At 42.0% G+C, this 14,265-nt stretch overlaps 1 protein-coding gene across 4 annotated transcripts in view; it reads right to left on the reverse strand.

The window, feature by feature from the left end:
- The window catches only part of ACOD1 (aconitate decarboxylase 1), a 9,462-nt gene extending 8,374 nt beyond the window's left edge, over positions 1 to 1,088 (reverse strand). For 2 of the 4 annotated variants that reach the window (XM_027769709.1, XM_027769700.1), the window contains exon 1: positions 101 to 773. In XM_027769709.1, coding sequence (XP_027625510.1) covers positions 101 to 127 — 27 coding nt within the window. In that variant the 5' untranslated portion in view covers positions 128 to 773. Of the gene's footprint in view, positions 1 to 100; positions 774 to 986 lie in introns of those variants that run through there. The other 2 variants (XM_027769705.1, XM_027769707.1) reach the window with 2 other exon arrangements.
- Between the last annotated feature and the right edge of the window lie 13,177 nt (positions 1,089 to 14,265).

Here is a 14,265-nt window from a genome sequence, read left to right on the forward strand (position 1 = left end):
AAGAGTGAGGGAGGGAGGAAGGGGGAAATGGCTCAATGATTCACCAAGTAAAACATAGAAAGTCAAGAGCCCTGGTTCTAAGCAAACTACGCTATCTTACCTCTGCTCTAACTCCCACAATGCCCATAGCTGAGGGCCTTCATTGACGGTTCATCTTCAGGGTTTGAGCTGATCTGGGGAGTCTTATGGGGAAGTATGTATGTCTAGGGAGCAGGTGGAGGGTAGAGCGCCAACATAGAACCCAGGATATGGTGGCATCCGTGCACATGGAACCCTGTTGAAGGTGACTTGTGACAGCGGGGAGCTATGGGATTCCCTGACAAGTCCTGAACACCACTCTGTGCTAAGGACTATGTGGCTCTCTGTGGACCTTGCAGAAAAGGAAGATGAGACAAATAAGACACAGCTGCTTAGCTGTCTGTGCAATCGCACCCATCCATTTCTAAAATATCTTTCTGGTCTGCTTGGCTTTCTCATGGCATTTACATCTCCTTTTAGTTAAATCCAGTGATTAATGTATAACTTAAAGCAATGCGTGCAGTCAATTTAATAAATAAGTTTCACAGATTCTTGTAATGTGTCTGGCACTGTGCCAAGATCTCTAGAATGCCAAATTAATAGGTTATGGTGTCTGCCTCAGAAGACTTATCTTCTCCAGGGGACAGAAGCAGTAAACAGGTCACTAGAAATGCAGTCACATAATGGACACATATAAAACCAGGAGGTTAAAATTCAATGGACTTAGAATGATTCATTTACATCCCAAGTTTATACAAAAGAATCATGGCTCTTCTTTATAAAACACAGATGAAAACCAATATGCAGTTAATTAGCTAGCCCAGAGGCAATAAAGTGGGTTTTTAAAAAGCCATCTTTGAAGCAGAAGCAGGGAGTTCTTAAAAAGAAAGAGCAGCTAAGGAAACTGAGAAAGGAAGAAGTGAGCTACAGAAGAGCAACTGAAGCAGGCCACAGAGATCGCACAGTACCTTGAGCTGCATGTCGTTCTAAACAGGAGTTTAGCTCAGGAATGAAGTGGAGGAGGATTCGTCCATGAGTGATTGCCTTTATACCCTCCACTCCTCTCAAACCCTCTCCCTTTCGCTGTGTCCTAACTCTAGAATTTCCACCATTTCAACATCTCCAGACTCCATTGACTTCCACTTCCTCTGTAATGCATTGTTTAACTCTGCTGTAGACGAAGAGTGAAATGAGGCTACGAAGTCCAGTAACAAAGTACATGTGATTCTTCACAGGAATCAGAAAAGGGCTCTTACAGTAAAGCTAGCATTGTTTGTTATGCATACATGCCGTCTGTCAATATTACAAAAATACTCTTATTCTTTAAACTAGGTATTCCATTGATTAAAAAAAAATCATTCAAAGAAAATAAGCATAGCTACAAGGGAAAATTGTAAGAAAAACCTCCATATACACATAAATAAAATTTATTTATTATTTATATTTTTTGTAGAGGTTTTTGCTATAGGGAGTGTGCGCTCACCAGAAAGACAGAGACAGAGAGATAAAAAGTGAGAAATCACCCTTCAGGGAGGATGGCCACACCACAATCCTTTCTCCTCCCTTCTCCTCTCAGGATCTTGGGCACGCACACACACTTGCCTGGTGTAATGTGTATGGACCATGTGTAATATTTAAGGGACATTCCTGTTTTCCTCTTCACCACAGGGCATGTGCACTCACCAGAGACAGAGAAGGGACATCTCTGAATGCAAACCTGGAACTTTCCCATGTGAGTTAGCTCATAGAGCAATGCACTTTTCCACTGCACTACTGTCTGGTCCCAGTTTTGCTCCCTTTGGCTGGAGCCTATGGACAAATGGTGGCATTCTGGAGACAGAGCCAAGGGCTGGGTCAGTGGGAGCCCCCTGGCTTGAACAGGTGGTACTAGGCTTTAAGCTAGGCATTACAGGGGGAGTGGCCAGCAGAAAACTCCATGTGGAAGGACCCAGGCAGACAGCTTTAAGGAGCAGGGATATGAACTATCTAATTTGAAATTTTTCTTTCCAATGTAATAATTTTCTTATGCTATCCTCAGGAAAGTTGGCTACATATTATAGCCCAATATCAGCCATGCTTTAGGCAATGAAGGCAGAGAAGGTTGACCATTAATATGGTTTGAATATGTCCCCATGAGATTCATGTGTTGTAATTTTATGGTATTAAGAGAGTGCAAACTTTTTAAAAGTTCATTTATTTATTGAGAGAGCTAGAGGAAGAGGGGCACCCTTGAAGGAACCCATGAAGATAAGGTCTTTATGCCAGGATCCTCCCACAAGCTCTGCAGCCAGCAGGATTATGGGAGTGCCCAGGGTGCTCAGGTGGAATCAAGAAGCAAAGTCAGAGCCTTCCCATATGGCTTCCAGCATCAGACAACAGTGTCCCTACTGCCTGCATCTCCATGGCTGGGCCAACAGAGTGGAAACTTCATCTAACTATGGGTTTAAGAGGAAGAGCCTTTGGGAAGTGATAAGGATTAGATAAAGTCATCAGAGTGGGTCTCTATGATTGAATATTATTTTTAAAAAATTATTTTATTTCCTTCATGGGAGGAGGAGAGAGTGAGAGAACAGGAGACAGGAGAGAGAGAGAGAGAAAGAAAGAGAAAGAGAGAGAGAGAGAACTGACAGGGTGTCTCCATGCTATGATCCCCTTTCTACCCAGGCAGGATCATGGGTGTGCCCAGTGTGTTTAGGTTGACCTGAGATTAGAACCCAGGGCCTTTCCATGTAGTTGACGTTGGTGCAGTAGTGTTTTACCACTTTCACTACCACAGTTGGGCCCCTGGTAGGTTTATAAGGAGAGAAAATGAGACACAGAGACAAGTTCTTGCCATACAATGCCCTGTGCCTCCTCAGGACTCAGCATGTAGTCTTCCCCAACAAGAAGACTCTTACTAGATGTGGTGTCTTGACCCTGTGAGTGAAATAAACCTCTATTCTTTCTCAATTACCCAGTATGATATTCAGTTATTAGCAACAGAAACATGGACTAAAACAATGGTGCATGGAATTAAAAAAAAAGGGGGGGGGTTTCGTACCAGCAGATAGCGTAATGGTTATGTCACTGGACTTCCATATAGTCTATCGCAGTTCACATCCTGGACCCAGCAGCTTAAACTCACACTGGGTGCATGTGTGTGTGTGCCTAAGATCTCGAGAGAATGGAGGAGAATGGATTACAGTGTAGCCATCCTCTGTGGGGGTGATTTCTTGCTTTCTGTCTCTCTGTCTCTCTCTGTCTTTCTGGCAAGTGCATGTGCCCTATAGCAAAAACCTCTCCAAAAAAAGGGGGGGGGCTAGAGAGAGAAACTCAGGGTGCCAGTCAGAGGGAGAAGCAGCCAGTGGCAACCAGGGTAATGCAGGTACTCTTTGGTATCCTAAGTACTTAATAAAAAATCAGAGGAAAGGGAGCATGATTATACCTGTTTGGATGGTTTAGGGAAAAGATACGGAAGGATGAGGGCTTGGGGTGTTTGGCGTCTACTTGTAAGGAACCTGCAGCCTAATGTAGACAGATTGGGAACACCTAGACCTTGGTTCTCCATTGGCACAGAGGGTAGTTGTGTGCATTGAGATGCATTTCACACAATCTTCATTTTATATTGATGGGCTCCAAAGCCAGCTTCCAGCAGAAGGTAGATTCCTGTATCCAAAGAACGAGATGGGTATAGGGGGTGGGCAGGATGAGTATTTCGGGGGCATTGTGTAAGAACAGTCACGTTATAAGATTCTGTGATTCAATGTATAGTCTACATACATTGGTGTCTGGAGAGTAATCTTAAGTCAGAAAGAAACATAGATGTCTAGTTTTACAAACCCTTAGAATAAAGCTATCTTAAGTATTACCCAGTTGAGAATTTAGATTTTGCAGCTTAAAGGTCTATCTTTACTCTGTATATACACACTGATGTAGTGGGTTCTTTCATTTCCCAAAAGAACCTCCATGCAGTTGTTACTGTTATTGCTCCCAAGGTAAATGAGGGAAAGTCCAAACTTTAAGAGATAAAAAATTATTGGGAACCAGCAGTTAGCGTGATGGCTATGTCACTGGACTCCCATGTAGTCAACCGCAGTTAAAGTCCCGGACCCAGTGGCTTAAAACTCACACTGGGCGCGTGTGCGTGTGTGCCCAAGATCCCGAGAGGAGAATGGAGGAGAAGAGATTGCGGCGTGGCCATCCCCCCCGGGGGGGGGGGGTGATTTCTCGCTTTCTGTCTCTCTGTCTCTCTCTGTCTGTCTGGCGAGCGCACACGCCCTATCGCAAAAATCTCTCAAAAAAAATTATTTTCAAGTTCAGAGTGAGGTTTGGAATTGAGACAACTGAAATCACTTTAACATTAAATTGAGCAATGGGCTATGGCCTATGAAGGCCTCAGCACCTTCTTGTGGAAAGACTTTATAAACAAATAATTGGCCTTTATTGTTGTAGGGCATGTGTGCTCACTGGAGAGAGACAGAGAAAAGCAGAAAGTGAAAAAATGTCCCCTTAGGGGAGGGGCCATGCTGCAATCTCTTCTCTTTTGTTCTCCTCTCAGGATTTTTAGAACACATGTACATACGCCAAGAATGACTTTTCAAGCCCCTGGGTCTGGGGCTCAAACTGTGAAGTCAGCCTTGTGGGATACAGTCACCTTAACCTTCATGCCACCTGCAGGCTCTAAGTAATTGGCTTTATCAAGTAGTTGAGCTTTAATGAATGTTCCATCAACTTAGCTTCTCTGAGCCTGAGTTTTTGCCATCATTAAATTCAGATGAAGAGCTAGTTCAATTACATGCTAGTTTAATTATTTACTTATTTTTTTAAAAAAAATAGGATCTTGCTATGTTACAACCCTCAGCCTCCTGAATTGCTGAGACTACTGTGTATGCCTGGCTTTATAGAGGTGGGCAGGGAATTGAACTCAGGCCTTCCAAGATGTGGCCTCAACTTGCTGAACCACAGCCATTTACCATTATATACTATGGCTGGTCCAATGTACTTAGTACTTTCATGGAACTGTGACCAATTCAAAGACTAAGCCCTTCTTTAATTAGTGTCACCTTCTAACTACCCAGAGACTTGAATGACCAATTGCATATTTATGGTAATTCTCCAATCAGAACAGTAACTTTCTGTTGCCTTTTGTGTCTAGATCTAAGTAAAAGCCAGAGCTATTATTTTTAAGTGCAGATTTTTCGTTTGATCATTCACTCTGGAAGAAGCAATTTTATAAGCAACTCTTTGGAGAGGCCCATATGGGGAGGTGCCGGAACTTTCTGCTGACAGCCAGCGTGGGTAGTGATCACTACAGAGCAAGTCACGTTTTCAAAGTCTGCAGCCCAGCTGACAGCAAACCTAATGAGACACCCTGAGCTAGAGCCACCCCGTTAAGCTACCTCAGAATTCACAATCCTTAGGAACCCTTGAGATAAAAGTTCGTTTTAAATAGAGAAGCTCTGAGATAATTTGTGACACGGTATATTATTCAGGGTTCTCTGAAGGAAGGTAACCAATTGAATGTGCATATACAGGTTCAGTGTACCTAATCCAAATGTCTGTAATCCAAATGCAGTAATCTGGAACTTTCTGAAGTTCAGCATGACGCTGCACACCTGAACTCATGAGATGAGTTGCAGTCAAAACACTGTAATACAAAAAAAATTGTATAAAATTACCTGCAGGTGTGTATATAAAATGTATATGAAACATAAATGAGTTTTATGTGTTTACCCTTAGGGTCTGTCCGTAAGATACCTCATTATGGCAACCAGCAGATGGCATAATGGTTATATCGCTGGACTCCCGTGAAGGTGACAGCAGTTTGAGTCCTGGACTGGCAGCTTAAAACTCACTGTGGCGCCAGGCGCGTGTGCATGTGTGCCCAGGATTCCGAGAGGAGAATGGAGGAGAAAGGATTGCAGCGTGGCCATCCCCCCTGGGGGATGATTTCTCACTTTTTGTCTCTCTGTCTCTCTCTGTCTGTCTGGTGAGCACACGCGCCATATAGCAAAAATTTCTCAAAAAAACAAAACAAAACAAAACTCACTGTGGCCACGTGTGTGTGCACCCAAAATCTCAAGAGGAGAATGGAAGAGAAGGGATTGCAACATTGCCATCCCCCTTTGGGGGGTGACTTCTTGCTTTCTGTCTCTCTCTTTGGGGAATGCACATGCCCTATAGCAAAAATCTCTTTCTCGGGCCAGCAGGTGACATGGTGGTTAAGGTGTTGGACTCCCATGTGGCCGACCATGGTTCGAGTCCTGGACCTGGAGGCTTGCTATCTCCTCTCCCATACTCTCTCTCTATGGTCAAATTGAATAATAATAATAATAATAAATAAAATTAAGTAATTCTTTATAAAAAAAACTCTCAAAAAGAAAAAGGTATCTTATTATGTTTATGCAAATATTCCAAAATTTGAAAAAATTCAAAATCTGACAACTTCCCATCCAAAGCCTTTCAAATAAGGGATACTGAGCCTGTACGTATGGAGAAAGAGATTTTACTGTAAGGAATCGACTCGTGTGATCATGGAGCCTGACAAGTGCCAAGATCTAGAGTTGACAGGACACCCAGAGAGCTCAAGTGCTAGGCCAAGCGCACAGACCCAAGAAGCAGGGGAGCCCATGGTGTAGTGCCAGTCCAATACCACAGAGCTCAAAACCCAGGAAGAGCTGATGGTTTGGTGCCAGTCTGAAGGCAGAGAAAACCCCGTAAGCTGCTCAAAAACACTGATGGGGAGGAATTGCCTCTTATTTCAGAAAAGGTCAGCCTTTTTAGTCTATTCAGGGCTTCAGTTGATTAGATGAGCCCCCCCCCCCCCCCCTCAGGGAGGGCAACCTGCTTTACTCAGTCTATCCATTTAAACGTTAAATTCATCTCAAACATCCCCATGGAAATACCTAGAATATGTTTGACCAAATATCTGGGAACCTTATGGTCTAATTAAGCTGATACATAAAATCAACCAGCACACACAGCAATAGACAGTCAGTACAAACTCCAAGCTAATAATACAGCTTTTAAAGCCCCTTGGGGTAGGACCTTAATTGTGTCTTCATTCTCATACAAGCTTAGTACCTGCTACCCACCTGTACCTGGAGGTACCTTGGTCCTTTGTATCACTGATTCTCTCTCCCTTCTCACATTTTCTTCCCCCAAGCTTCTACACCTGTCTTTCTCCTTACCCTGTATCTTTTTTCTCCTCTTCCGTCTAAGCCAGTGGTCTTAACTGGGAGTGGGTATGGTCTTCAGAGTATATATATGGCAATGTCTGGAGATATTTTGGTTGCCATTGAATTGTGGCATCTGGTGGGTGGGGTCCAGGTTTATTGCTGTATAGGACAGTTCTCCAAAAAGGAATGGACCGACCCACATTGCTAATAGTTCCGAAGTTGAAAAGCCTCTCTCTATAGGTAAAGGTCACTTCCAGGAGCCCTCCACAGCACCCTGTTAAGGTTAAATGTCCCACCTGCATGTTCCCATGGGGCACGTGGATTCTTCTCTATATCCTTTATTAGAAAAGTTTTCTTTAGTCAAGGACCTTATCATGCCTCTTGTCATTATCTCTAGGTTCTCACACAGGAGCCTATACACAATAAATTCTCAACAAGTATTTGTGGAATGAATCAGTACAAATCTGCTGCTTTTACTACATTAGTCATACAACACGTGATGTTTAACCCCTCTCTATTCCAATGGAAATGGGTCAGGAAGCTGTATTTTTCAATGGGTATAGTTTGTTTTGTTTTGCCAGGTGGCACATAAAGCAAATGAGAGAGAGAAAGAGAGAAAGAGAGAAAATGAGAGACATTCCCCATGGGGGATAATCACGTTGAAATCCCCTCTCTTCCAATTCTCCCTCCTTTAGAGATTTTAGGCCAATATACACACTCTCCCGTAGTGTTTTTCAAGCCCGTGGTTCTGGAACTCAATGACACAGTCAGACGTGGGATCTAGCCACTTTGACCACTATGCCACCAGCCGGCCCTAATGGTTGTGATATTTATCTTATTTTGGAAGCTGGTCTGACAGCAAGTAGAATACAATGAGCAGCTTTTCTCTTCATCTTGGCAACAGCAGTTCCAGCCATATGGTCTGACTTGTGGGAGAACCTGAACTCTCAGAGCAAGTCAGGAATATCTGAAACGACAACTCAGGAAATGCAGTCCATTTCTAAAAAAGAAAAAAAAAATTGTTCAATTTTATTCAGAACAGTGGATTTGAAGTACTTGAATTTCAGTTTTCCTTTTTCTGCCTTGCCCTTCCACTGCTATGATTAGGCAAAATCTGATGAGTCAATCTCAGGAGTGTAGTCTCATTTTTATTGAAATCAGGTATTTGATGAGAAGGCACAGGGAGGCAACCAGGGGTCATCTGCCTGATTCATTCTTTGTTCATTCATTTGGGGCATTGAATTGTACTTACTGTGAGAATGTTTTGTAAAAGATAAAACTTGGGGCAAATTAAGTTTGGTTTCCTTAAAACAACAGCAATAGTCATCAGGATCTTTTCTCCTTTAAGCTCCTTTAAGTCTATCTTTCATTTTTCTGCCTTCATTTTCCAGACCTTAGGCCAGCAGATAAACCAAATTTCCACGGAGAAACTCCTTAAGTCATCAGAAAGATTAGTTTGGCCTCTTTTTTTTTTTTTTTTTTAGGTCCATTTCTTTATTTCTTGAGAGTAAGAGAGAGAGAGAGAGAAAGAGAAACCCTCCCACAAGAGTCTCATGCCATGATTCTGTTGCAGACATGCTGAGTGATCAGACCCAACAGCTGTGCTGGTTCTTGTTTGCCACTCATGATGAATTAGAGATGTGAACACAGAGAGGAGAGTAAAGTGGAGTTTATTAGAAAAGGAGAAAACGCTTCCAATAGTGGAAAGGAGCCTGAATGGGTTGTAGAAGAGGAGCTGGAGGCAAGGGGGTTTCCTCTTATAGTCAGAGCGATGGGCTACCTCTCTGAGAAGGAAGTGGGCTTTAGAAAAGAGTTACCGTAGTCTGAGTGATTTATTACCCTATTCTTCCAGGGCTCAGCAGACCACAGTGTTGCCTAAGTCTCAGAATACAGTTACTAAATAGAAACAGTTGCACTTAGTTACAGTTGCTTCTGAGTCTCAATGCAGCCAGCTTTTGGCTGTGAAAACTTAGTCACTGTGACTCTATCTTGGGTCTTTATCCTGCCTGTGTGCTCAATATCCCTACCTCCTGCTTTGTTAGGAAGGAGTTGTAAACTCTCCATCCCCCCTCCCCCATGGCAAAGCATTTTGTTTACTGTACAATACTTTACACACTTATCAGGTTAAATACCATCATAATATTACCAATTTGTAAGAAAGCCAAAGCTAGGAAGATTTGAAAATTTAAAATGGAATGTGTTATCACAGCAGAATTTCTTCACAAAAATAACAATGAAAATGAGGCTACAATCAAAGTAAGTTTCCAAGTAGCTCATTTTTTACATACATTTATTTTTGAAAATAATTATTTAATTTTATTTATTCATTCATTTATTTCAATTTGACCACACACACACACACACACACACACAGAAAGAGAGAGAGAGAGAGAGAGCAAGCAAGCAAGTCACCAGGTTCAGGATTTGAACTGTGGTTGGCCATGTGGGAGAATCCAGCGTCTTAACCACCACATCACCTGCTAGTCTCCACATTCATTTATTTTTGTAATAGACTTTTTTTTTGAGCATTTTTATGTTCATAGCAAAATTGAGCGGAAGATATGAGGAGACTTCAAAAACTTATTTAGAGGGAACCAGCAGTTAGCGTAATGGCTATGTCGCTGGACTCCCACGTAGTCGACCGCGGTTTGTGTCCCGGACCCGGTGGCTTAAAACTCACGCAGGGCGCGTGTGCGTGCGTGCCCAAGATCCCGAGAGGAGAATGGAGGAGAAGGGATTGTGGCGTGGCCATCCCCCCTGGGGGGTGATTTCTCGCTTTCTGTCTCTATGTCTCTCTCTGTCTGTCTGGCGAGCGCACGCGCCCTACAGTGAAAATCTCTCAAAAAAAAAAAAAAACTTATTTAGAGACATATCAAATGGGTGTTTATTGTATATGAGTCAGACCATAGAGGAAAAATACAGATATGAGATTTCATTACAAAGAAAAACACAGTGACTTCCTTCAGCTCACTTACCCTATGTACCTATAATTGGGTCTAACTCTTATCTCAATTCCCTCCCAACTTTTCCATCTAGCCAGAATCATAGTTGGAATGCCCATTGTGTACCAATTGACTGGGACATCAAACCCAGAATCTTCCATATGGATCCAGCATCGTTTGAACAGCATGTTACCACTACACCCTCAAGCTGGCCCAATGAAGAAACTTTTTTTTTTTTTTTTTTTTTAGGGAGAGAGATTTTTGCTATAAGGTGTGTGCTTGCTGGAGAGACTGAGAGACAGAAAGTGAGAAATCACCCACCAGCAGGGATGGCCACACTGCAATCCCTTCTCCTCCATTCTCCTCTTGGGATTTTGGGCATGCACATACACATGCCCGATATGACTTTTAAGCTGCTGGGTCCAGGACTCAAACCTCAATCAACTACACAGGAGTCTAGTGATGTAGCTGTTATGCCATCTGCTAATCCCAGGAATATTTCAAACAAGTATTTAGGAGAGTGCCTCATAGCATCAATATTTATTTTGTATGTATATGCCCCCTTTACTTACCAGGTTATTAAATTTGAAATGGAATTTTGAAAGTGTACAGGGAGAGATTAAGCTCCAGGAACCGTGATGTGAGGAATCTGAACTATTAAGTAAATGTGTGGCTATAAAACAATTGCTTAAATACAACCAACTGAACATATTTTATTGTGAAAAATTTTTCCATTTGTGGAAGCTCAGGGTGTTATAACTTATCCTCCAAAACATTCTACCTCAAAGAAAAGTATTGTTTGTAGCTTTCTCATAAGCTTAAAAGTCTGTTAACGTTTCCTACTTAACTCTAAAATGTCAATGGTTATCCACAAATTATGATTGCCCCACATCAGATGTTCACTAAAAGCAGAATAAGTTGGATCGGTGACTTATTTGAAGAAATCTGGCATACCAACACATATTCCATGCAAAAGCTATTTATGCACATTTAGTATGCAGAACAGAATCAAGGTAGCTCTTGCTTTTTTGAAGCTAAATGTAGAATTTTGACGAACCTCAAAAGGAAAACTGTGGCCCAGTGACAGTGGCAAATGCTGCTAAGAAGCTGTGCTCTGTAGGCTGGGACTACACAAGAGACCCAGGTTTGATTCCCGGATCTACCTAAATGCCAGACATAATAGCGTGTGTCTGTAATCCTAGCAACTAAGGGAGGCTGAGGCGGGAGAATCATGACACGGTCAGAACCCGTCTTTAGAAACAAACCAACAATACTGCACGGTTAAGCATTTCAGCAGTGTTGGTCTCGTTACAGTCCTTTTCCACATCATAGACTCAATTGAAAGATCAAATCTATTTTCATCTCGAGGAAATTTTTTCCTGTACTTTACTTAATTCAGGTCCCTTTCCATTTTTCCTTCAGAATATATATTGAGTGGATAATATGACTCTGTATGTAGCTTCCTTGTCTCCACTTGAGTCTTGTAATCTTCACATATTACAATCTTACATTTCTGTTCAATGTTGGGATAGTATTGCTTGACTTCTCTTCAAATCATTAGTTTTTCCTTCAGTTGTATCCATTCTGCCCTCCAGAATGAGTCTATTGTTTTGATAACCTTGTTTTTATTCTATAAAAATACTCTCTCTTGTACTCTGACTATTATCTTATACAGCAGCGCTTTCTTGCTTTATGAAAACCGCAACTTCTGAATGTCTTTGAGACATTCATTTTATTGGTACACCCAAAGTTAACTGAAATCTTAGCAACCGACTCTCCCTACCATATCATATGAGAATGAGGAGACAGCCGGAATTCCAGCTTCTTCATTGATGTTGATCAGAATTTTATCATTTCTGGTGTCCATAGTAGCTGCTATGTAGGCCTCTCTGCACCAAGATGCCAGAGTGGACAGGTTAGCTATGCTCACTCAGTAGTGCTGAGGGCTACTTGCACAGACTGTGGGAAAGCAACGAGGTCGGTTACCACCCTGGGCACACCAGGTCCCCTGCCTGATGTGCTTTGCCAAATTCTTATTTTGCTTCCCGTAAATTACCTATATCTGGTTAAGCTTTTAGTCTTTCCTCTATAAACATAGGATAATTTATAGCACGATGCAACCAGACAGTCCAGATTTGGCATTAAAAATGTTTATATTATTGAGAGACACACAGAGAGAAAAAAATACAGGCACCCTTGACAGGGTTTCTTCCATCTTGTTGAGGTCAACTTGGGATCCAAATCTCACGCAGTCTTCCATGTAACTCTAGCATTGCAAGGTGGCGATCTACTGCCCATGCCACTGTGCCTGGACCATCTTGAATTTACCATTTTTATGCCTCAAACACATCGGTCTCCTTTTGCCAGTGGGTGGGTGAGATGAGTCCCCTTCAAGTTCAGTTCATCACACAATGAAACAGAGGCCTGCATGTTTTACAGATCACAACTCATAAACAGAGCTCACTGTTGTGGTGCCTCAATGACAGGAGAGAAATTCCTGCCCCTTGAAATGTTTTTCATGACTAATTCAAAGTATGCAAATTAGCTATGCATTGCCACATCTTAGTATTTCCTCAAAATTTTTGAAAAGTATTTAGAATTAATGTGGCCTCTTACAATGTTTCTGAGACATGGTATTTTCCATGTGACTACTTCTGGTCTGCCTTCCCAAACCCCCACTTAACCTCCTTCCCATGCCGCCTTCCTTCTGTAATTCTTCGTGTCCACAAAGATGATCACTTTTTTCCCCTGTAGTTTAACATAAGTAGTAAAATTTAGTTTGCAAAGATTTTCGAGCTCTCTGACTGTGAGATTCCTTGAATTACATTCCTTGAATTAGTGATATTCTTTTTTTCCCCACTAACTAAAAAAACAAAATGGTTTTGACCTCAGACATGTAAACATGAGAAAAGAAATGGTCAATATCAACAGAGAATCTTCTATATGTAGAAGACACCATGCTAAGGAATATAGATGGGGAAGATTAAGATGTTAGAGAAATATAATTAAAAACAAAATCTTCTCAAAACCCAGAAATGTTCTTCACAAAGGAAACAGAGAAAGGAAACACATTTATTGTGAGCAAGCATGAAGCCAGAATGTGATGCACATTACAGGAAATCCATTAAGAGGTCACAGAGGCAGAAGGAAAGCTTGCCCTCTTATATAATCAAGCAGATCCGACCTGGTACATGCATGTTGTCAAGGTAGGTAATAACTAGCCCTCAAGGAAGAAGGCTTTCCAGCCTCATTTGTCATATGGCTCATCCTGACTCTACCTAGAAATTGAAGGGACCTTCTGTGTTAGCTACACTGGCTTTATCCAGGGGGAAAAGAAACATCGTATCTCTTGGATGAGAAGTAATTTAGGGCCACTGGAGACATCCACCCACCATGGACTCCTACCTCTTTTCCCTCCTCCATTGTCCCTGACATTCATGATTGCCCTCAATGGCTTCCGCCCCCCCCCCATTTAATTGTTCTACCAATGAACTCAATTTGTCTAAATATATCCACTAGCTAGCACAGCTGACATATCCTTACACATGTATCCAAATCTGATCCTAGGCATAAACCCCAGGGAGTAGAATGCACATACTATAAAGTAGTCCCCAGTTGTGTCCATACACCTCTCTTCAGTCATCAAATGTGCATTTTTTTTCCTCCTGCTTATTATTATTTTTTTTTATATTAAATTATATTGCCTAACACTCATTCCCTGAGTATCATCACAACACACCAAGTGTAGTTTCCCATCTAGGATAAACTGCATAGTGTCTCAATCAAGCATGTCGTCACCAATACTGTTCCATTTCTACTTTCATACATATAAATATGTTTTTTATCCTATGTTTGACCCTCAGCCCTTTCCCCCTCTCCCAATTACTCTATCTCTGCTATAGACAGCTATCCTCCAGAGGGGTCATTGAAAATGCGATACCTGCGAGTAGAGGGAGAGGGGCCAGGAGTCCAAAGTTTTTAACAATAGGGAAAATAGATTCCATTCAAGGTTGGATCAAGTGTGGGTCTCGTGCAGTTCCGCAACTGTAGGTGAGTCTCCATGGAATACAGTCTCCGGAAGGCAGTTCTGGCAAGCAGAGTTGACCATCAGTTGATGCGGCACAGCAGCCATCTTGTGGTTAGCAGGA

The sequence above is a fragment of the Tupaia chinensis genome, unplaced genomic scaffold (genome assembly GCF_000334495.1).
Source record: "Tupaia chinensis unplaced genomic scaffold, TupChi_1.0 Scaffold000013_1, whole genome shotgun sequence".
NCBI classification, from domain to species: Eukaryota; Metazoa; Chordata; class Mammalia; order Scandentia; family Tupaiidae; genus Tupaia; species Tupaia belangeri.